Genomic DNA, 24454 nt, shown 5'->3' with positions numbered 1-24454 from the left:
AGGAAGCTAAGTCTTAGGGAATGTGAGCCATGTACCTAAGGCTATGCGGCTAGTAGACCAGGGCTCAAATGCAGGACTTCAGAGTTCAGATATAGTGTTACTTGTGTGTCCTGTGACTATGGACCACGTCCCTAGGTAGAATCCCCTCTGGTCTGATGGTAGAGGGCTGCAAAGCCGCCCACTGCAGAGTGAGTGGGGCAACACCTTAAAAAACTTTTTTAAAATAACACATTCTGGCCTCTCATTAAATTTGTTTGTACATTCATGATATATATTCTGTTTATAATTTCCACCTCTTACCCTCTACAACGTTCTTTTTCTCCGTGTATTGAATTATAATTGACATAAAGCACTGTATACGTTTAAGGTGTACAGCATGATTTGACTTGCATGTATCATGAAATGATGACCACAATAAGGGTAGTTAATATCCATCATCTCACATACAGAAAAAAATGGTTTTTTCCTTGTGATGAAAACTCTTAGGACCTACTCTCAACAACTTTTCCTACGTATCATACAGCAGTGTTAACTATAGTCATTGTGTTGTACATGACATTCCCAGTACTTATTTATCTGATAACTGCAAGTTTGTACCTTTTGACCACTTTCCTCCAATCATCCCTCCTCCTCCAACCCTCTGCCTCTGGTAACCACAAATCTGATCTTTTTTCCTGTGAGTTTGGGTTTTTTTGTTATTGTTTTTTTAAGATTCCACATATAAGAGGGATTATGTGGTATATGGTATTTTAATTTCTCTATCTGACTTATTTCACTTAGCATAGTGCTCTCAAGGTCCATCCATTTTGTCTCAAATGGCAGAATTTCCTTCACCTTTATGGCTGATGAATGTTCCATTTTGTTTTATATAGGTGTGTTGTGTGTACGTGTATCATATTTTCTTTATCCGTTCATCCATTGATGGACACTTAAGTTTTTTTCCATATTTCCATATCTTGGCTGTTATAAATAATGCTGCAGTGAACATGGGGTGCATATATCCTTTGGAGTGAGTGTTTTTGTTTCCTTTGGATGAATACCCAGAAGTGGAATTGCTGAATTATGTGGGAGTTCTCTTTTTAATTTTTTGAGGAGCCTCCAAAATGTTTTCCATAGTAGCTGCTCCGGTTTACGTTCCCACCAACAGTGTACCAGGGTTCTCTTTTCTCTACATCCTTGCCAACACTTGTTATTTCCTGTCATTTTGATAATAGCCATTCTAACAGGTGTGAGGTGCTGTATCATTGTAGTTTTGATTTGCATTTCCCTGATGATTAGCGATGTTGAGCACCTTTTCATGTACCAGTTGGCCATTTGTATGTCTTCTTTGGAAAAATGGTCTTGAGTTTTTTGCTCTTGAGTTGTCTGAGTTTGTATATATTTTGGATATTAACCCCTTGTCAGATAAATGATTCACAGATATTTTCTGCCATTCCATAGGTTGCCTTTTCACTTTGTTGATTGTTTCCTTTGTTGTGCAGAAACCTTTTAGTTTGATATAGTCCTACTTGTTTGTTTTTGCTTTTGTTGCCTTTTCTTTTGGTGTCAAATCCGAAGTCATTGCCAGTACTAATATCAAAGAGCTTACTGTCCGTTTTCCTCTAGGAGTTTTATGGTTTCAGCTCTTATGTTCAAGTTTTTAATCCATTTTGAGTTAATTTTTGTGTATAGTGTAAGATGTAAGTGGTGCAGTTTTATTCTCTTACATTGGCTGTCCAGTTTTCCCAACACTATTTATTGAAGACACTGTCCTTTCTCCATTGTATATTCTTGCCTCCTTTGTTGTAAATTAAGTGACCATATATGCCTGGGTTTATTTCTGGGCTTGCTGTTCTGTTCCATTGATCTTTGTGTCTGTTTTTATGCCAATACCATACTGTTTTCATGACTACAGCTTTGTTATGTAGTTTGAAATGAGGGAGCGCGATGCCTTCAGATTTGTTCTTCTTTCTTGAGATTGCTTTGGGTATGTGGGGGTCTTTTGTGGTTCCATACAAATTTTAAGATTGTTTATTCTATTTCTGTGAAAAATGCCATTGGAATTTTTTTTCACATTTTACTATTTTTTTTAAATTGAAGTATAGTTGATTTACAGTGTTGTGTTAATTTGTGCTGTACAGTAAGGTGATTCAGTTATACATATATATACTTTTTTTATTAAGAGCACATTTTATTTTTTAAATTTTATTTTATATTGGAGTGTATTTGGTTTACAATGTTGTGTTAGTTTCAGGTGTACAGCAAAGTGATTTAGTTATACATATACATACGTCTATTCTTTTTCAGATTCTTTTCACGTATAGGTTATTGCAGAGTATTGAGTACCCTGTGCTCTACAGTAGATCCTTGTTGATTATCTATTTTATATATAGTAGAGTGTATGTTAATCCCAAACTCCTAATTTATCCTTCCCCTCCCCCCTTCCCTTTTGGTAACCGTAAGTTTGTTTTCTAAGTCTGTGAGTCTGTTTCTGTTTTGAAAATAAGTTCATTTTTATTATTTTTTAAGATTCCATATACAAGTGATATGATATTTGTCTTTCTCTGTCTGACTTCACTTAGTATGATAATCTCTAGGTCCATCTGTGTTGCTGCAAATGGCATTACTTCATTCTTTTTTTATGGCTGAGTAATATTCCATTGTATATATGTACCACATCTTCTGTATCCATTCCTCTGTTGATGGACATTTAGGTTGCTTCCATGTCTTGGCTATTGTAAATAGTGCTGCAATGAACATTGGGGTACATGTATCTTTTCAAAGGATGGTTTTCTCTGAATATATGCCCAGGAGTGGGATTGCTGGATCATACGATAGCTCTATTTTTAGTGTTTTGAGGAACCTCCATATTGTTCTCCATAGTGGCTGCACCAATTTACATTCCCACCAACAGTGTAGGAGGGTTCCCTCTTCTTCACACCTCTTCAGCATTTATTGTTTGTAGACTTTTTGATGATGGCCGTTCTGACCGGTGTGAGGTGATACCTCATTGTAGTTTCAACTTGAATTTCTCTGATCATTAGAGAATCTTTCCATGTGCCTTTTGACCATCTGTATGTCTTCTTTGGAGAAATGTCTGTTTAGATCTTCTGCCCATTTTTTGATTGGGTTGCGTGTATTTTTTTTGCTGTTGGGCTGCATGAGCTGTTTTGTATTTTGGAGATTAATCCCTTGTCTGTTGCATTGTTTGCGAATATTTTCTCCCATCCTGTGTGTTGTCTTTTTGTTTTGTTTATGGTTTCCTTTGCTGTGCAGAAGCTTTTAAGTTTAATTAGGTCCCATTTGTTTGTTTTTGTTTTCATTACTCTAGGAGGTGGATCAAAAAAGATATTGCTGTGATTTATGTCAAAGAGTGTTCTGCCTATGTTTTCCTCTAAGAGTTTTATACTGTCGTCTTTACATTTAGGTCTTTGATCCATTTTGAGTTTATTTTTGTGTATGTTGTTAGAGAATGTTCTAATTCATTCTCTTACCTGTAGCTGTCCAGTTTTCCCAGCACCAGTTATTGAAGAGATTGTCTTTTCTCCATTGTATATTCTTGCCTCCTTTGTTGTAGATTACTTGACCATAGGTGCGTGGGTTTATTTCTGGGCTTTCTGTCCTGTTCCATTGAGCTCTCTTTTTGTTTTTGTGCCAGTACCATACTGTTTTGATGACTGTAGCTTTGTAGTATGGTCTGAAGTAAGGGAGCCTGATTCCTCCAGCTCCGTTTTCCTTTCTCAAGATCGCTTTGGCTATTTGGGGTCTTCGGTGTTTCCATACAAATTTTAAGATTTTTTTGTTCTAGATCTGCAAAAGAAATGCCATTGGTAATTTGATAGGGATTGCACTTAATTTGTAGATTGCCTTGGGTAGTACAGTCATTTTGATTCTTCCAATCCAAGAACATGTTATATCTTTCCATCTGTTTGTGCCGTCTTCGATTTTTTTCATCAGCGTCTTATAGTTTTCAGAGTACAGGTCTTTTGCCTCCTTGAATCGGTTTATTCCTAGGTATTTTATTCTTTTTGATGTGATGGTAAGTGGGATTGTTTCTTTATTTTCTCTTTATTATCTTTTGTTAGTGTATAGGAATGCAACAGATTTCTGTGTATTAATTTTGTATCCTGCAACTTGATGGAATTCATTGATGAACTCTAGTGGTTTTCTGGTAGCATCTTTAGGATTCTCTATGTATAGTATCATGTCATCTGTAAACAGTGACAGTTTTACTTCTTCTTTTCCAATTTGGATTCCTTTTATTTCTTTTTCTTCTCTGATTGCCATGGCTAGGACTTCCAAAACTATGTTGAAGAAAAGTGGCGAGAGTGGACATCCTTGTCTTGTTTCTGATTTAGAAAAAATGTTTTCAGCTTTTCACCATTGACTCTGATGTTAGCTGTGGGTTTGACATATTGACATATGGCCTTTATTATGTTGAGGTATGTTTCCTCTGTGCTCACTTTCTGGAGAGTTTTTATCATAAAAAGGTGTTGAATTTTGTGAAAAGTTTTCTCTGCATCTATTGAGATGATCATATGGTTTTTATTCTTCAATTTGTTAATGTGGTGTATCACACTGATTGATATACAGATATTGAAAAATCCTCTCATCTCTGGGATAAATCCCACTTGATCGTGGTGTAAAGTCCTTTTAATGTACTGTTGGATTTGGTTTGCTGGTATTTGTTGAGGATTTTTGTCTGTATTCATCAGTGATATTGGCCTGTAATTTTCTTTTTTTGTGGTATCTTTGTCTGCTTTTAATATCAGGGTGACGGTGGCCTCATAGAATGAGTTTGGGAGTGTTCCTTCCTCTGTAATTTTTTGGAAGAGTTTGGGAAGGATAGGTGTTAGCTCTTCTCTGAATGTTTGATAGAATTCGCCCGTGAAGCCATCTGGTCCTGGACTTTTTTTGTTGGGAGTTCTTTTGGGTTTTTTTGTTTTGTATTTTTGTTTTTGGCTGCACTGCAGCTTGCGGGATCTTAGTTCCTCAACCAGGGATTGAACCTGGGCCCTCGCAGTGAAAGCACTGATCCTAACCACTGGACCACCAGGGAATTCCCTGTTGGGAGTTTTAAAATCACAGTTTCAATTTCAGTGGTTTTGATTGGTCTGTTCATATTTTCTATTTCTTCCTGGTTCAGTTTTGGAAGATTGTACCTTTCTAAGAATTTGTCCATTTCTTCCAGGTTGTCCATTTTTTTGGCATATAGTTGTTGTAGGTAGTCACTTATGATTCTTTGTATTTCTGTGGTGTTAATAGTAACTTCTCTTTTTTCATTTCTAATTTTATTGATTTGAGCCCTCTCCCTTTTTTTCTTGATGAGTCTGGCTAAAGGTTTATCAATTTTGTTTATCTTTTCAAAGAACCAGCTTTTAGTTTCATTGATCTTTTCTATTGTTTTCTTTGTCTCTATTTAATTTTTTTCTGCTCTTATCTTTGTGATTTCTTTCCTTATACTAATGTTGGGTTTTGTTCTCTTTCTAGTTGCTTTAGGCATAAGGTTAGTTTGTTTGAGATTTTTCTTGTTTCCTGAGGTAAGATTGTATTGCTATGAACTTACCTCTTAGAACTGCTTTTCCTGCATCCCATAGGTTTTGGATTTTCATGCTTTCATTTTCATTTGTTTCTAGCTATTTTTTGGTTTCCTCTTTGATATCTTCAGTGATCCATTGGTTGTTTAGTAGCATATTGTTTAGCCTCCACGTATTTGTGTCTTTTGTTTTTATTCCCTTGTAGTTGATTTCTAATCTCATAGCATTGTGGTCAGAAAAGAGGCTTGATATGATTTCAGTTTTCTTAAATTTACCAAGGCTTGATTTGTGGCCCAAGATGTGATCTGTCCTGGAGAATGTTCCATGTGCACTTGAGAAGAAAGTGAATTCTGGTGCTTTTGGATGGAATGCTCTATATATATCAGTTAAGTCCGTCTGGTTTAATGTGTCATTTGAGGCCTGTGTTTCCTTATTGATTTTCTGTCTGGATGATCTGTTCAAAGATGTAAGTCAGGTGTTAAAATCCCCCCATATTATTGTGTTACTGTCGATTTCTCCTTTTATGGCTGTTAGTGTTTGCCTTATATATTGAGGTGCTCCTATATTTGGTGCATATATATTTACAATTGTTATATCTTTTTGAATTGATCCCTTGATTATTATGTAATAGCCTTCTTTGTCTCTTTGTAACATTCTTGTAAAATCTATTTTGGGGACTTCCCTGGTTGTCCAGTGGTTAAGACTCCACACTTCTGATGCAGGGTGGCACAGGGTTCGATCCCTGGTCGGGAAACTGAGATCCCACATGCTATGCAGCGTAGCCAAAAAAAAAAAAATTAAAGTCTAATTTGTCTGATATGAATATTGCTACTCCAGCTTTCTTTTGATTCCATTTGCATGGGATACCTTTTTCCATCCCCTCACTTTCAGTCTGTGTCCCTAGATCTGAAGTGGGTCCGTTGTAGCCAGCATATATACAGGTCTTGTTTTTGTATCCATTAAGGCAGTCTGTGTCTTTTGTTTGGAGTATTTAATCCATTTACATTTAAGGCAATTATCAATATGTATGTTCTTATTGCCATTTTGTTAATTGTCTTGGGATTGTTTTTGTAGGTTTTTTTCTTCCTTTCCTCTTTTGTTCTCTTCTTGTGTAATTTGGTGACTATCTTTAGTGTTGTGTTTGGATTGCTTTCCCTTGTGTGTGTATGTATCTACTGTAGATTCTTGGTTTGTGGTTCCCATGAGATTTTGATATAACAGACTGTATATGTAGAAGATTGTTTTAAGTTGCTGGTCTCTCAGTTTCAAATGCATTTCCTGTATCCTGCATTTGTACTCTCTTCTTGTGTGTGGATGATTTCCTACCTTTACTGTGTGTTTGCCTTTACTGGTGAGCTTTCCCATTCGTACTTTTCTTGATTCTAGTTTGGGCTTTTATCTTCTGCCTAGAGAAGTTCCTTTAGCATTCGTTGTAAAGCTGGTTTGGTGCTGCTGAATTCTGTTAGGTCTTGCTTATCTGTAAAGCTTTTGATTTCTCCGTCGAGTCTGAACAAGAGCCTTGGTGGGCACAGTATTCTTGGTTATATACTTTTCCTTTTCATCACTTTAAATATATTGTGCCACTTCCTTCTGACCTGCAAAGTTTCTGCTGAAAAATCAGCTGATAACCTTATGGGGATTCCCTTGTATGTTATTTGTTGCTTTTCCCTTGTTGCTTTTAATATTTTTTCTTTGTCTTTAATTTTTGTCACTTTGACTAATATGTGTCTCAGCATGTTCCTTCTTGGGTTTATCCTGTATGGGAGTCTCTGCACTTCCTGGACTTGAGTGAGTGTTTCCTTTCTCATGTTAGGGAAGTTTTTGGCTATAATCTCTTCAGATATTTTCTCAGGCCGTTTTTCTCTCTTCTCCTTCTGGGACCCCTCTAATGCAAATGTTGGTGCATTTAATGTTGTCCCAGAGGTCTCTTAAACTGTTCTCATTTCTTTACATTATTTTTTCTTTGTTCTGCGGCAGTGTTTTCCACCATTCTGTCTTCCAGCTCCTTATTTCTTCTTCTGCTTCAATTACTCTGCTACTGATACTTACTAGTGTATTTTTCATTCCAGTTATTGAATTGTTCATCTTTCTTTATTCTTTATATTTTCTAGCTCTTTGTTAAATGTCTCTCGTATCTTCTCGATCTGTGCCTCTGTTCTTTTTATGAGACCTTGGCTTATCTTTAATATCATTCTTCTAAATTCTTTTCAGGTAGGTTGCCTATCTCCACTTCACTTAGTTTTTGTGGGTTTTTATCTTGTTCCTTTGTCTGGAACATATTTTTCTGCCATCTCATTTTGTCTAACTTTCTGTTCTCGTGTTCCCCTTCTGCTGGCTGCAGGACCGTAGCTCCTCTTGTTTCTGGTGTCTGCCCTCTGGTGGGTGAGGTTGGTCCTGGACTTGTGCAGGCTTCCTGGTGTGAGGGACTGGTGCCTGCCCTCTGGTGGGTGGAGCTGGGTTGAGTTTCTCTGCTGGGCAGGACTGTGTCAATGGGTGTGTTTAGAGGTGGCTGTGAGCTCAGCACAGCTTTAGGCAGCCTGTCTGCTGATGGTGGGGCTGTGTTCCTATCCTGCTGGTTGTTTGGCCTGAGGTGTACTAGCACTAGAGCCTGTAGGCTGTTGGGTAGGGCCAGGTCTTGATGCCAAAATGGTGACCTCTGGGAGAGCTCACGCCAATCAGTATTCTCTGGGACCTCTGGCACCAGTGTCCTTGCCCCTCCACTGAGTCACAGCCGACCCTCGCCTCCTTAGGAGACTCTCCAAGACTCGTAGGTAGGTCCAGCTGAGGCTCATGTGGAGTTACTGCTGTGCTGGGTTCCAGTGTATGTGAAACCTTGTGTGCATCCTCTAAGAGCAGAGTCTCTGTTTCTCCCAGTTATGTAGAGCCCCTGCACTTAAGCTCCATTGGCCTTCAAAACCAAATGCTCTGATGGTTCCTCCTCCTGATGCCAGACCACCAGACTTGGGAGCCTGACGTGGGGCTTAGAACTCTCACTCCTGTGGGAGAACATCTGTGACATAATTATTTTCCAGTTTGTGGGTAAGCCACCCACTGGGTATGGGATTCGATGATGTCATGAAAGCACCCCTCCTACCATCTCGTGGTGGCTTCTTCTTTGTCTTTGAAAATATCTTTTTCGGTAGGCTCTAGTTTTTTTTGTTGATGGTTGTTCAGCAGGTACTTTGGTGTTTTCGTGAGAGGAGGTGCGCTCAGGTCCTTCTCTTCTGCTGTCTTGGCCGGGGATCTCTCGCCATTGGAATTTGATTAGGGATTGCATTGGATCTGTAGATTGCTTTGGGTAGTATGGACATTTTAACAGTATTAATTCTTCCAGTCCTTGAGCATAGAATATCTTTCCATTTATTTGTGTGTTTAATTTCTTTCATCAGTGCCTTACGGTTTTCACCATGCAGGACTTCCACCTCCTTGGTTAAATATAATCCTTGGTATTTTATTCCTTTTAATGTGGTTGTAAATTGTTTTCTTAATTTCTCTTTATGATAGCTCATTATTAGTGTATGGAAACACCACAGAAATCTGTGTAATGATTTTGTGTCCTACAACTTTACTGAATTCATTTTTTCTAACAATTTTTTTGGTGGAGTTTTTAGAGTTTTCTGTGTATAATATGTCATGTTCAAATAGTGACAGTTTTACTTCTTTCTTTCTGATTTGGATTCCTTTTCTTTTTCTTGCCTAATTGCTGTGGCTAGAGGAAAAGAGGAAAAAGAAATTTTAAAAACTTTCAGACAAGTGAAAATGGAAATATAACTTACCAAAACTTATGACATGAACCAAAAGCAGTTCTAAGAGGCAAATTTATAACAATAAATGCCTACATCAAAAATTTTTTTAAATCTCAAATAAAAAAACATAACCTGAAGGAACTAGAAAAAGAACAAATGAAGCCCAAAGTTGGCAGAAGGAAGGAAATAACAAAGGCCAGAGAAGAAATGAATGAAATAGAGATTAAAAGAACAACAGAAAAGGTAAATGAAACTAACAGATAAACTAAAGATAAGTAATCTTTCCTATTGGTTGTTCAGTAACATGTTGTTTAATCTTCATATATTTGTGATTTTTCTAGTTTCTTTCTTGTAATTGATTTCTAGTTTCATACCACTGTGGTCAGAAAAGATACTTGACATGATTTCTTACATTTATTAGTGCTTGTTTTGTGGCCTATCATGTGGTCTGTCCTGGAAAATGTTATATGTGTACTTGAGAGGAATGTGTATCCTGTTGATTTGGGTGGAATATGCTGTGTATATTTTTTAAATCCATCTGGTTTAACATGTCATTTAAGGCCAGTGTTTTCTTATTGATTTTCTGTAAGGAAGATCTGTCCATGGATGAAAGTGGGGTATTAATGTCCCCTGTTATTATTGTGTTGCTGTCTTTTTCTCTTTTAGGTCTGTTAATATTTGCTTTATATATTTATTTGCTCCTGTGTTGGGTGCATAAATATTTACAAATATTATATCCTCTTGTTGGATTGACTCCTTTATGATTATGTAATGACATTCATTGTCATTGCAGTCATTGTTTTAAAGTCTGTTTTGTCTGATATAAGTATAGCTACCTCAGCTTTCTTTTGGTTTTTATTGGCATGGAAAATGTTCTTCCATCCCTTTACTTTCAGTCTGTGTATATCCCTACATCTGAAGCGTGTCTCATGTAGGCAGCATATAGATGGGTGTTGTGTACTTATCCACTCAGTGTCTTTTGATTGGAGAATTTAGTGTGTTTACATTTAAAGTAACTATTGATAGGTATGCACTTATTCCCATTTTGTTAATTGTTTTTTGGCTGTTTTGTATTGGGTTGGCCAAAAGGTTCACTTGGTTTTTTCCATAAGATGGCTCTAGTAGCACTTAGTTGTCTTTAACTTCATTTGAAAAAAATTTTGTTAGATTGTATTGTGACAGCTGTCATATCAGCATGCATTTCTTTTTTTTGCGGTACGCGGGCCTCTCACTGCTGTGGCCTCTCCCGTGCGGAGCACAGGCTCTGGACGCACAGGCTTAGCGGCCATGGCTCACAGGCCCAGCTGCTCCGTGGCATGTGGGATCTTCCCAGACCGGGGCACGAACCCGTGTCCCCTGCATCGGCAGGCGGACTCTCAACCACTGCGCCACCAGGGAAGCCCCAGCATGCATTTTATAAAAGACCTCAAAATTGGTGAATTTTTGTGTAGCCTTTTTAATACTGAAGATGGCAGAAAAAACAACATTTTAGGCATATTATGCTTTATTATTTCAAGAAAGGTAAAAACGCAACTGAAACACAGAACAAAGATTTGTGCAGTGTATGGAGAAGGTGCTGTGACTGATCAAATGTGTCAAAAGTGGTTTGCGAAGTTTTCGTGCTGGAGATTTCTCCCTGGACGAGGCTCCACGGTCGGGTAGACCTGTTGAAGTTGATAGCAATCAAATCGAGACATTAATTGGGAAAAATCAACATTATACCAACTGGAGATACTGCATACTCAAAATATCCAAATCAAGCGTTGAAAATCATTTGCACTAGCTTGGTTATGTGAATCACTTTGATGTTTGGGTTCCACATAAGGTAGGCAAAAAGAAACCTTCTTGACCATATTTCCCCATGTGATTCTCTACTTAAACGTAATGAAAACGTTCCGTTTTGAAAACAAATTGTGATGGTTGATGAAAAGTGGATACTGTATAATAATGTGGAACAGAAGAGATCATGGGGCAAGCGAAATGAACCACCACCAACCCACCAAAGGTCAGTCTTCATCCAGAGAAGGTGGTGTTGTGTATATGGTGGGATTGGAAGGGAGTCCTCTACTATGAGCTCCTTCTGGAAAACCAGACGATTAATTCCAGCAAGTACTGCTCCCAGTTAGACCAACTGAAAGTATCACTCCATGAAAAGCATCCAGAATTAGTCATCAGAAAACTCATAATCTTCCATCAGGATAACGCAAGACCGCATGTTTCTTTGATGACTGGGCAAGAACTGTTACAGCTTGGCTGGGAACTTCTGATTCATCCGCCATATTCACCAGACATTGCACCTTCAGATTTCCATTTATTTCAGTCTTTACAAAAATCTCTTAATGGAAAAAATTTCAGTTCCCTGGAAGACTGTAAAAGGCACCTGGAACAGTTCTTTGCTCAAAAAGATAAAAAGTTTTGGTAAGATGGAATTATGAAGCTGCCTGAACAATGGCAGAGGGTAGTGGAACAAAAGGTTGAATACATTGTTCAATAAAGTTCTTGGTGAAAATGAAAAATGTGTCTTTTATTTTTACTTAAAAACCGAAGGCACTTTTTGGCCAATCCAATAGTTCCTCTGTTCCTTTCTTCTTTTCTTGCTCTCTTCCTTTGTGACTTGATGATTTTCTTTAGTGGTACACTTACAGTCCTTTCTCTTTTGTGTATATACTATAGGCTTTTGCTTTGTGTTTATCATGAGGCTTATATATAACAACTTATAACAGTCTATTTAAAATTGATAACACATTTGATCCCATTCGAAAGCTCTATATTTTCACTCTTCTCTCCATGTTTTATGTTTTTGACATCACATTTTACACCTCTTTATCTTGTGTATAGTCCTTAATTAATTATTGTAGTTACAGTTATTTTTAGTACTTTTGTCTTTTAACCTTTATACTACCTTTATAAGTGATTAATCTACCACCTTTATATTTACCTTTATCAGTGACAAAGGTACCTGTACTTTTCATATGTTTTCCTGTTACTAATTAGTGCCCTTTCTTTTGAGCTTAAAAGAAGTCCCTTTATTATTTCTTTTAAGGACAGTTTAGCGGTGATGAACTCCTTTAGCTTTTGCTTGTCTGGAGAACTCTTTCTATATTCTTCACTTCTGAAGGACAGTTTTGCCCGGTAGAGTATTCTTGGTGGGAAGTTTTTTTTACTCTTAGCATTTAGAAAAATCATGCCACTCCCTTCTGGCCTGCAAAATTTTTGCTGAAAAATCTGCTGATAGTCTTATGGGTTTTTTGTGTGTGTGTCGCAGGTTTTCTCTTGCTGTTTTAAAGATTCTCTCCTTGTCTTTAGCTTTTGCCACTTTAATTATAATGTGTCTTGGCATGGTTTTGTTTGCGTTCATCTTATTTGGAACTCTCAGCTTCCTGGCAGGATTATCTTCCTTTTTATGGCTAAATAATATTCCATTGTGTGTGTGTGTGTGTGTGTGTGTGTGTGTGTGTGTGTTTGTGTGTGTATCACATTTTCTTTATTCATTTGTTGATGGGCACTTAGGTTGTTTCCATGTCTGGGCTATTGTAAATAATGCTGCTATGAACATGGGGGTGCAGATATCTCTTCAATATAGTGTTTTCATTTCCTTTGGATATATTTCCGGAAGTGGAATTGCTGGAGCACATGATAGTTCTATTTTTTATTTTTTGAGGAACCTCTATACTGTTTTTCCATAGTGGCTGAACCAATTTACAATGTGGGGCAACAGCTTTAATGCAGGTAACCATATGCAAATGAATCATTGCTGAAAATTATCAGTATTAATTATCACAGGTTAGGCTTTATAACCTGGCTGCATAGGCAGCTGCTGACTTGTATCAGGGGCCCAGGGAGCCTTTCAGATCCCCTCCTCCCAGTAAAACCAACTCCAATTCCCAGATGCTTGAAATTCTATCATTTAGGGCTTTCTGACCTCTTCAAATCCAAGTATCCTTGGGCAGAAGCACTAAATATTTATCTACTTAGCAACTGCATTTCATTCCCAAGCATTTACTGAGCACCTCGTGTATGAATGGTGTTCACTGGGTAGAGTAGTGGCTTTAAAACTTTTTTGCTTGCATACTTCCTAAAGCAGTTTTGAAAATCTTCATAGCTCATACATCTAAAATTTGACAGCTGAACTTCTCATAATAAATTTAAATATCTACTACAAAGGGTATAATTTTGATATAGAATACATATTGAAATTTAAAAAGAAAACTCCCATCATTTAAATGTATCCAAAGAAATCTACTTACTGTGATGATTTGATATACCACAAAATACACAAACAGGCTCTTTTTTAACAGTTGGAAAATTTATATAATTTTACTCCTTTGAGCCCTTATTTTCCTTTCACTTGCCCCACAAATTTTTATCCTAATGTAACACTTTTTTTTTGCTTGTAGTATGTTAGTGATTTGCGCAACAAAAATAATGTACGTAAATTTAAATTCATTTTGAAAAATTTTCTTGTGATAAAAGCACTAAATATTATGGTTTCCACAGGATTGGATAGTTATCACATTTATTAATAATACACAGTTGATCAAACTGAAATACTTGACACATTTTAATTTTAACTATTAAGGAGGAAGTAAAATTTTTTTGGAACTGTATCATGTCGTGGAATGCATGGAGATAGTTTTTTCAGTTAACTCAAGTACCCTAAGATGAATGTTGCTCATTGTAAAAATGAGTCATCGTCCTATATTTTATTTATAGGTATAAGTGCCTGGGAAATCTTGTTCACAAAAGTAATTAAATGGGACTGGAAAGGATTTTGTTATAGCAACATCACTCAATCCTCTGAACTCTTTCTGAGTTACATGCCAACAATCACATAGTAATCTGTCATCAATTTGTTTTAATAAATGTTTTATTTTAGAATGGTTTTAGATTTACAGAAGTTACAAGGCCTGTATAGAGAGTTCCTGAATATCCCTCACCCAGTTTCCCTGTTGTTAACATCTTCCATAACCCTGGTACATTCATCACAACTAAGAAACCCGCATTGGTACGTTACTGTTAACTGAATTCCATCAATCTGTTCTTTAATGGTCTATCAGCTGTTAACTCAATTTGGTATTTCTTCAGTTTTGTTGAAAGCACAGAATTAGAAACATCTGACTTGTGAAAGGATTTGTCATCCCGTCTTTGCTTTTCTTATTTCCTGGAAAGTATATCAAAAAGGCTTTACTAAGACTTACCATGTAATTGTTGATTATACCTGTCAAATCTGATACACTTGAAGTGTTAGGAAAACCAAGATAGTGATAATTTTACTATATCTTTGCTAATACCATGTTTCTTGTTAAAATGCTTTCTGTCTTAGCATTTATATCAAAATCTTGGAGCATCAAATTTAGCTCATTTAATTAATGGAAAATGTTCCAGATTAGCCACATAACCTAAATGCCAAAGCAGTCCTTATCGTTAAAGCACTTAGTAAAATTAGACCTTATTTTTCAGTGTAAGTAAAAGTATTAATACGTTAATGAATTTGAGTATTAAAAGGGAAAATAGATAGGGCACGGGCCTTGCCCTGAGTTTTCTGTCCAGATCCTTCCTTCAGGAAGCCATGGCCACTTATATCATATTTTATATATTTTATAATATTTCTCACCCCGTACTTTGTTGATTTGCTCCCACTGGACCATCCTCAGGAGTAATGTCCTTTTTGATAATAATTGGGGAAGGAAAAAGTACCTAAACAAAAATTGCTATTGTGCCCACTTTTCTCACTCAACAATATATCTGAATGCAAAAAATCCCCAAATGAGCCAAAATATCCATTTCTAATACAAGCCTCATCCTTGACAAAAATAAAAGACTGAGAAAGACATGTATCCCTACTTGAAGGGTGGTGCTAATATTCACTCTTGGGAACTGGGAGAAATGGTTGTGAAGGGAGACCCAGCATGAAACCTTGATTGCAAGCATAGATCACTCTTAGGGCAGGTCCACTTCAGGAAGAAGTACATTAGGCAGCAGAGGATCTGGAAAGTAATCATACCTCTCTATACAACATACCTTTGCAAGGCTCTTGGAAACCCCAGAGGACATATACTTCAGTCTGAACGATGCTGGAAAGAGGCCCAAGAGCCTGCCAAGATCCATGCTCACTGCAGGGGGGTGGGGCATCTCAAGGGGACAGATAGGCTTACCAACAGCCCCCATATGGATCCTTCTCCAGGGCAGGTCTTAATGAAAGAGGGTGGGAGAGTCTTGCCTCCTGGGCTCGGAGGGTTGGAGGGTGATGATCCTTGGTCTGAGTTTTGGCTCTTTGAGAACTAAGGATCCAGAGCAGTTTGGTTTTTGCCCACAGACGTGAATACTGTACAGGCATCTAGAAAGTGAAGACCCTGAATTAAGAGACATTTACTTGGTCTAAAGTTATGCAAGTGGTTCTGTTCTAAATTATCACTGTGAAGTTTTGCCTTTAGGTAGCTCTTTTTTTAAGATTATAAAGGTGATGAAAATACAGTTTAGCACTCTTTACTCTTGGACTTCAAAATAAGCCTGCAGCCCCCACTTTGAAAAATGCTGAGAACTAGTAGTGGTTTAGTTTCCTGTTTTCTCTTGAGTATTATGGGCAGTCACCTGCCTGTTAGAAAAGCCCAGATTCACGTGGTCTCCATCTGTGCAGGCCTCATACTGACTCTTCTGTTTGTGCAAGAAGAAGCAGGGAGAAGTCAGCAAGGCAGCCAGCGCTGACAGCACGACCGAGGGCACACCCGCCGATGGCTTCACTGTGCTCTCCACCAAGAGCCTCTTCCTCGGCCAGAAGGTAGGCAAACGCGGGCCCCGGTCTGCTCGCAGGCCCTGGGACAGGTGGGTGCCTCCACCAGCAGGAAGGCTGACTGAGGACCACTCCTGGCCTCATGGGCTGGAGGAGAGAGTGGGGCCTGGGGCGGCTTTAGGAGAGGACTCGGAGGGCTGGACAGGGTGCTGAGGGGAGACTGGCAGGTGGGGAGAGGAGATGGTGGTAAGGAAGAGGGACAGCAGCTCCTGTGGGGGTCGGGACACCCTGGGCTTAGTCTGTGGAAGGAGCTGTGTATATGGGATGACCTGGTCATCCTGTAGTCCTGCCCAGAAAAGCAGCTGGAAGTCAAAACTGGGTCCTAGAAAGGGAAAGATCTAGCAGGCAGTCCAGGTGTTCCGGTGGGCACGGAAGGTGGAACCTTGATCCAGGGGGCGGGATTGTTGCTAGACACACTGTGCCACCTGAGGACTCCTCAAGCCAATCGTTTGTTCGTTTTAACCGTGGGCAATATGTTTTCAGCCGCCCCAGTGATGCAAATTTGCCAGGACGCCATGGTTTTGTAACAAATGATTCACTTTTGTTGAAAATAAAAATGATGCAAAGGCTTTTAAGACCTGAGAATGAGAGTTCATATTTCTCTGTTAACGCCAAAAAAGGGGGTGGAGAGAGAGTGGGAATTACTTTTCTGAATTTTTTTTATCCTACATTAAAAAAAAATTAAAAGCATGGATTTGAGCTTCCATGTAAATCGCATTTAGTTTGCATGTGGTGAACAACTTGGTTCTGAAGCTGCATCATTTTTAAAACCTCACTGTCAGTTTTCTTTGGCATCTCAGTGACACAGTCCTGCTCACGTCATTGCAAGTGCTCCTTCTCCCCCTCCCTCTTCCTGTCGCTAATTGCACTCAGGCTCCCATGATGCAATTCCTGTGGAGGACTCTGTGTTCCAGCAAATAACCATTACAGTGTACATTTTATAACCATTATCTGTATTTTGTATGCATTTTTCAAAGGAAAAAATAAGCAGCACTGTCATCTTAAGGTCTGGGGCTTTGAAAGTTTTTGTTTAAAATATTTTTTATTTATAAAATTTCAGCTCAGCAGTGAAGGCAACCACCTGGGTTTACTTTCACACCCTTTAACCTGTCCTTTGGGTAATATATGGAAAGTTAATGTGACCTGTCATCCAAATTGCTTTGGTTTGAACTAAAGTGCAAAAAAGCTCTGCGATTTAGGACTAGCTCCAGTGTGCTTCAGATCCTTAATGCTGACGATTAGAGCCAGGACTTGGAAACCTGTTAAGCAGGTAGAACAGTTCAGTGCCTGGGTCCACCCTCTCCCTCACTCCTTCCCGTACCCCACTCTCGCGTGCCCTGACCCTGGCCTCTCCCTTCCCTGTGTTCTTCTTGCTCTCTCCTGCTGGTTACCCCAAAGCCAGCATCAAGTCAGAACTCCTCACACCCCCTTGCTGGATTTCCGGAATAGCCATACAAATGTCCATGTACAAATGGAGATGCCCTTCTTGCCCTTCTTGGCCTTGGGATCAGGGCCTTCCTTGTCTGCTGCATACGAGCCCTGGAAGGGAAGGGAGGCAACAAAGCCTGCAGACACATTGCTAGCTCCTCTGCAACCAAGCAGTGCCATCTCCTCCATTTTGGGTACAGCCTGGTCTCAGGCCTCAGGACCAGGCACCACAGGCAGGAGAGTACCAGAAAGTGCAAATCCAGCTAATACTGACTATACTCCACTCACGGTCGGGGAGGGAGAGTCCAAAAAGCTATAGGGAAGCACTGATACTCTATAGTCATTTACAGGCATGTTATCTAATATTATTTAGGAAATAGAGGAAAATGGAAGATGGAGGCTTGACAGCAAAACTAATGTGGCTTTTTGATACCTTGACTTTTGGAGGGAGAGCCTGAAGGGACTGGTTGAACTGGAGCCCGGTGTAACATGGTCAGCTGTGAGAGAAGGGGCTGAGTGCAGAGCCAGAAAGTACACCTGCCTTCTTTCCCGTATCACACAGTCCGGTGTGAGTGGTGAGAACAGAACCCCAAACTACCACAAGGCGGCCCTTTGCTTCCAGCTTAATGACCCAGGACACACACATCCAGGATGAGCTACCCCCAAATCCAGCCCTGCAGGTGCCCTTTAGCAGGGTAAACTGTGTCTCCCCAAAAGTGGTGTCACAGAATAAAGCATCGTCTCAAGTCAGCCTGGGCACCCTGTTAGAAGCTAGTGTCCTAACAACACTTTCTGGAACCCTGTGCCCTGCAGCATGAGAGGGAATAAGTATTCATAGTTGAGAGCGTTATTTTGAAGCAGGACTTTCTGGCCCTTTATAAGTAGTTTTTACTGTCGAGTGAAAGTCATGGCATTTAGTGCAAAAGGGGCCAGAGTGGTCAAACTGACACATAGGAATTTTTACACAAAGCACATTTTAAAATGTCATTATTACAGACATTAATTGTGACTTGGATTTCAGGAAGTGTTTCAGAAAGGGTACTTTACAATGGTGACTGTATGGTGCTCTGTGTTCTATGAGTCTTACTTTCCACCTGTGACAGTGAAACCAATGCTGGAATAATGCAAAGCAAGCTGAGGTCAGAAAGGTGATACTGTGCTTGCTACAGCCCTGAAAGGCACAGTTGCTAAGCTACTTGCAGGAGAAGCTGGCCCAGGGCTTAGGAGCCTGGGATCCAATTGTTGATGATAATGTATCTCACATACTGACGTCTCAGGAGTAACCGCCCTCATTGCTCTCTGATTTTACCCAGTATTCACACACATTGTTGAATTGTTTTCAAAAGGGAAACAGTGCTGTGAATCTGAATCGACTAAATGTGTTTGCTTTGTGGTTCAGTGGAGATTCTCGGCTTCTTCTCAAGATTTAAAAAGCTTAATGTCCAAAAAAAGTACTTCCAATGTGTATTTCTATAAATCTGTGTCAGTGGTAGTAAGCGACGTAGGCTTCCTTGGAAGAGTCAGTATTATTAGAAGCAGTTGGGAAAGCAGTGTCAGGAGGGCATGCGTGTGTGTCTCCCCAACTATCAGGATTGCAGCCACAGCCCTGTGGGCCGCTAGAGTCAGGGGTAGGTACCATGGGTTTTCTTCCTCAGATCCAGACACCCTAGTCCCGGGGGCTGGGGAACAGTAAGGAGAGAGGGAGCTCTTGAAGCAGGAATGAGGAGGAAAGGCCCACCACCCTCTTCCACCCTATGGCTGACGACTGGCTTCTGAGACAGTTTAGGACGCTGATGAAGCCATGCTTCTGGGCCTCCAGCAGTGCGCACAGGGGTCCTTGTCTTTGTGTGGCACATTCTAGCCTGAAACCCACCAGATGCCACCTCCAGGCCTGAGGCCTCTGGGAGAATTCAGGCTGGAGATGCGTGCAGGCTGGCAGCGTAGCACAGAGGAAGGAGTCCCTCCACCCCAGAGGCCAGGGCAGGAATGGGCCCTGGAGCAGGCCACAGGGAACACATGGTGATCCATGAGGAAGTGGAAACAGTTCTGTGGAAGACCTCACCTCTCCATCCTCCTTAGTTAAAGTGGACCCTGGGGACAGGAAAAGTGTTGCATTTTATGTGGTGGGCACAGGGAAAGGAGTCTTCCTTGTCCATTGTGAGGGAATGAGAGATACGAACAGGCTAGTCTGGACAGTGACAGGCTAGACTTAACAGGTCACTCAGATAATCTTTAAAAATCACGTTTATTTCCTAAAATTGAATTTCTGATCACATATGTAAAAAAAAAAAAAAAAGGATTGTACTATTTCCCGTAGCCAAGGAGGTCATGTCAAGGCAGCCCAGATGTCCATCCGGTAGCCCCAAGCCACCAGCTCCTTCCTTATCATGGGCAGGCTGCCTCCCGACCTGCTCTCAGTGGTGGGTGCCGTCCTCCCTTCCAGGATTGCCAGGTTAGCTCTGAGCCACCTCAGGTCCCAGCCAGGCCAAGGGCCCGGTTCCTGAGCTCTGGCCTTTCCGTTAGCTCTGCTTTCGGGGAAGCGGTTTGTTCACTTCATCTTAAAGTTGTGTCTGGATGTTTGACATTCAGTTCCAGCTCTGTTTGTGGGCCTACAGAAACCCGAGCACTGTCTTAGGTATTGGATGGCCCTTGGGCAGGAGGCAGCCTGCACTCTGCCTTCAAGGAGCTTGTAGCCTAACGAGTTCACATCAGGAGTAGACAACAAGGGTTAACTGGGCATAACCCCTCGAGGGGAGACTGGGTACTGTAGACATCAGAGGCTGGCTCCAGCAGAGCCCACTGACATGAGCATCATCAGGTCCCCGTGGTGGAAGAGATCTTGAAGGACACTTAGCTCAGTCCCCTTCCCCCAACCCTGCAGCCAAGTGGGACCCCCCTTCTGCTCTATAACTGGCACTCTCTCCAGTGGCCAGCAATCTTCACAGATACTTTAAATTCACCATTCTGTGGTTTAAAACTTAGTTTTCCATCTTTCCCAATGTTAAGACAAGGAAGTAGTTACCTTGTTCATATTCTGAAATCATTAATGACCCTCTTCCCTCCCAGAAAATCAGACTAAACTGGGAATTTTCACAGTTGCCCAGAAATCTGATTTCCCAGCCCACAAATACCCCTGCTCTGTCATGTGCTTCAGACAGCTGTGGGCCCCTTTGGCTAAGAGGCCCAGGTGAATTTGACCCTGGGTGGGCTTAGCGGGGCCTGGGACCTCCTAGGACTGGGCATCTATCCTGGGCCTGCCAGGCCTGTTGGTGTGTGTCCTCGGCACAGTGAGATCCTTTTCAGGCATGTGTATACGTGGCCTCTGCTTATCCTTCTCCTGTCCAGGGGAGCTTCTGTTCTTGTTTCATGACCAGATGATCAGATCACTGTTGGCTTCTGCCCCCTGGGCCAGCCTGCCCAAGCCAAGATGATTGCCCATCTGTCTTTCCAAAGTGCCTGAAGCAATTTGTCCTCTCCCCTCCCCATTCCTCTCCCAAACACACAAACACAGACCGCCCCCCTCCCCCAAGCACATGCTTTATAGTCCTCTATAATTGTACATTTTTAATAGCAATACTGTTTTGTGGCTCAGCCCCTCACCCTGAGGACTTCTGCTGAGCCTGGTACCCAGCAGAGCATGATGTGGGTGAGAATGAAACTGCACTTGGTTAGCTGGGGCTTCTCCATTGCTGGTGGCAGTGGCTCCCTGATGTGCAGGATTCAGTGCTTCCAAGAGCGGGGCTGCTTCTGCTCAGAGGGAAGGTGGTAAGCCCTGAGTCAGCTGGGAATTCTGTTTGCAACCGCTCCCTCGCTTCAGCAAGGCCACAAAACCCCGCACTTTCCCCCAGAAAGCCCTAAAGAGCAGGGGGGGGTGCTCCCCAGGCAGAGGCAGAGACAGTCTACCAGGGTCTCCCCGGCTAGTTGAATCAGAGCCCATGGCAGGAGCTGATTTTCCGGTGAGACATTTCTGAATACAAATCCAGAAGTGTGTATACAATTAGAAAAAAATATTATGAAGTTTAAAGATTTAAACATGTATGGTTTTTAAACAAACAAAAAAGGAATCTCCTAGATGTCTTTAAAGTGTATTCATTCATAACACCAAGTGAAGTGTTCTTTTCCCTTTTTTCTCCTTTCCCTTCCTCCCCCAACGATCTCCTGCTGCTTCACACAGTGTAGGTTTTTATTTTTGGTGGAGAGCAGGGAGTACTGGCTTAATTTGAGTTTTTATAAACAGCATTTGCTTGAAGTCATATGCAGTACTTACATGATACCATAATCAAACCCTTCACCCTTGTCCTGAACCCTAAACCTTCACTTGCCTTACTCTGAGACCCCGACCCCCCCCCCCACTGTGTGCCCATCCACACCCCTTCCCCCTGAACCAACACCATTAGCACCCTCTCCCTGATGCTGTCTCTTCTGTGCCTCTGTCCTGGCACCAGGACCTGTGCTCTGAGAGCTTCACTGTGTGAGGGCACCCCAGTGGGCTTCCTTCAGCTTCAGGAATGCCAGTGGCTGGCCCCTAATTACCCTGCAGTGCTGGGAACCACACCCCAGAAAGTCCAAGTGGAGAGAGCTTGTACCTCTTCTCTCTTCGAGCCCTAACTAAAAATGAGGCGTACCACACTGTGGCGGGGCCTAGCCAGAGTCCTTCCCCCGGCCATAAGACCGAATTCATTTCCACAACTTTCAGTCGAAGCAGGTCCCTTTTTTGAGAATCTGCTGATTGCATCTGGGAATCAGAAATGTGGGTTTATATTTCTACTGCTTATAGCACGTCAGGTTTTTTGTTTGGTTTTGTTTTCAACAAAATGTTTGGCCCCAGAAATTCAGGGACTTGGAGCTCAGTTGCCAAGAGCTTCCCAGCTGAGTGTCTGCACACGGCCCTCTCCTGGGAGTGAGCGCCTGGACTAAGCGCCGGCCCTGCTGGGCCCTGAGGGTGCGGTCAGCTCCCCAAGCCGGGACTGCAGTTGGTCTTGGTCATCCGCTCCTCTGGGCATTGCTTTCTGCTGCATCTGGTAGGAATGTCTGTCACTGAAGAATAGCCATCTTCCCTGAGAGAGTGTGAGTGCTGAGCTGCAGGCGCTTGGCCCTAAGAACAGGAAGGGGATCCTGGGCCAGCTAATTCCCCCTGCCCTCTGACAGCCAGTCTAGGACTTAGGACTCCTCTCAAACTGAGGGTTGCCATGGCACCAGAGTAACAGTGGGGAGGGAGGACGTTCAGCGGTTCTTTACAAAGACTCAGGTGGTAGGGTACTCATAAAACTCACTCAAAGAAAATGCTCTACCCCTTGGGCCTCAGAGTAGCCTCACCAACAACGTGAACAGTTTAAAAGACACACTATCTTGCTGGAGAACTGCTGTGTCTCTTCCTGGGTTTGGCCAGAACTTCAGTATTACATGACTAACAGGCACGTAAAATTAGATGTTACTAAATAACAGGCCATTCTTGCTTCTCACCACCCCTGAGCAGGGCACAGGAGCCAGCCAGCTAGTAGTCACGGTGATGGGGACAGCCTCAAAGACCCATGACCACTTGGAAGAGAATGGTAGAGCTACGAGGGCTTTGCCCAAACCAGCTAGGACTTCCGCACCATCCCAGTGCTCAAAAGAAGGGGACGGTCACATATACCACCCCACCCTACCCCAGCAATGAGTACTTGACTCTGGGTCCTGAGAGCTGCTGTGCTTGGGCCCCCAGATCACAAGTTCTTTTCAAGGGAAGTGGATCCACCAGCCTGATATGGCTTATGCCTCCCTTTGGCCCCAGGCATCACCAGGCAAACACGTTCTGGACCCTCAGCCTAGCTTGCCTCTTTTTAGCATCCTGAGTGGCATTTGAGTCTTTCATTTGACGTGGATTCAGTTTAGCCAGTGACTCCCTCTTCCCCTTTGTGCCCAGTGCACCTGGAGTGTCCACTGCCCTTCATCTGTATCCCAAGGCTCACGTCTCTGTGACTTCCCAGCTGTCCTGTTATTTCCCACCTCATGCTTTTCTTTTCAGCTGAACCTTATTCACAGTGAAATCAGTAATTTAGCCGGCTTTGAGGTGGAGGCCATAATCAATCCTACCAATGCTGACATTGACCTTAAAGATGACCTAGGTAATTGGGGATGGGGTTTGGCACCATCAGCTGTCAGTTGAAAAGTTATGGAACCCAGAATTTTGGCTCTTCATCTTCTCAAACTTCAGATGGTCAAACCAAATTCCCAAAAGCAAGATTAATGTTTGAGGGTAGACATTGAATGTCTACTTACTTCAAGCCATTCCAAATGGGAATGATCTGATTATGTCTTATTAAGCCCGATTGGCTGCTTTCTCCTTGATTATAAATATATTGCCATCTAAATTCTCTTCCATAATGATCACACTGACTGCTGGTTACTCGGGGGGGATTTTTTTAAAACTGTGTTATTTTTGGTTTTTTTTGTTTTTTTAAGAACTGAAAAATCTCAGGTAACTACAAAATGATAGTTTCTCCATTTAAGCCTTAATTAGAAATGACAGACAAAGCATGAAAACACTTGAGAAGGGAGACAATTAAGCTGCATCAGTATACTATTAAGTTGTCTTTAATCCACCAGCAAATTGGTTTCCCCCAAATTTACCACCTACTGTCACTTCGACTTCTTCTACAACTGAAAACAGTATATGACTGAGTGCCACCTTCATGAATTACTTGGCTCGTGTATGATATTAAAAAGAAGGGCAATATCTCTTTCTGAGTGAGTTCTTCCAGAGGAAAACTGCCCCAGAGCCACGGCATCTCCCTGCACAGGAGGGTGGATGGTTCAGGGCAAGCTGAGGGCTACCCCTCAGGTGTCCCACTCTGTGGCCTCACCTTTACAGAGAAGAACTGTCAGCTTAGGGCACAGTGAAGGCTCCTGTTTCCTTAGCTGTGAGCCTTGCGGGGGCAACAGACTAGCAGGTTCCCACCAAGGCAGCCTTGTGCCTGATGCTGACTTAGGTA

General features: G+C 41.5%; 1 protein-coding gene across 9 annotated transcripts in view; it reads left to right on the top strand.

The window, feature by feature from the left end:
• LOC114891795 (core histone macro-H2A.1) overlaps positions 1–24454 on the top strand; it is an 80234-nt gene that overhangs the window by 37195 nt on the left and 18585 nt on the right. For 3 of the 9 annotated variants that reach the window (XR_003792608.1, XR_003792609.1, XM_029216135.1), the window contains exon 5: positions 15930–16040. Coding sequence is in view for 6 of the 9 variants with exons in the window: in XM_029216135.1 (XP_029071968.1) it covers positions 15930–16040 (111 nt within the window). In the remaining 3 variants the exon portion in view is untranslated. Of the gene's footprint in view, positions 1–15929; positions 16041–23487; positions 23588–24454 lie in introns of all 9 variants that reach the window. The other 6 variants (XM_029216131.1, XM_029216132.1, XR_003792610.1 and 3 more) reach the window with 4 other exon arrangements.

Source organism: Monodon monoceros, unplaced genomic scaffold (genome assembly GCF_005190385.1).
Source record: "Monodon monoceros isolate NGI ecotype Baffin Bay Population unplaced genomic scaffold, NGI_Narwhal_1 Super_Scaffold_12, whole genome shotgun sequence".
Taxonomy (NCBI): domain Eukaryota; kingdom Metazoa; phylum Chordata; class Mammalia; order Artiodactyla; family Monodontidae; genus Monodon; species Monodon monoceros.
This window is presented reverse-complemented; position numbering and strand designations above follow the sequence as displayed.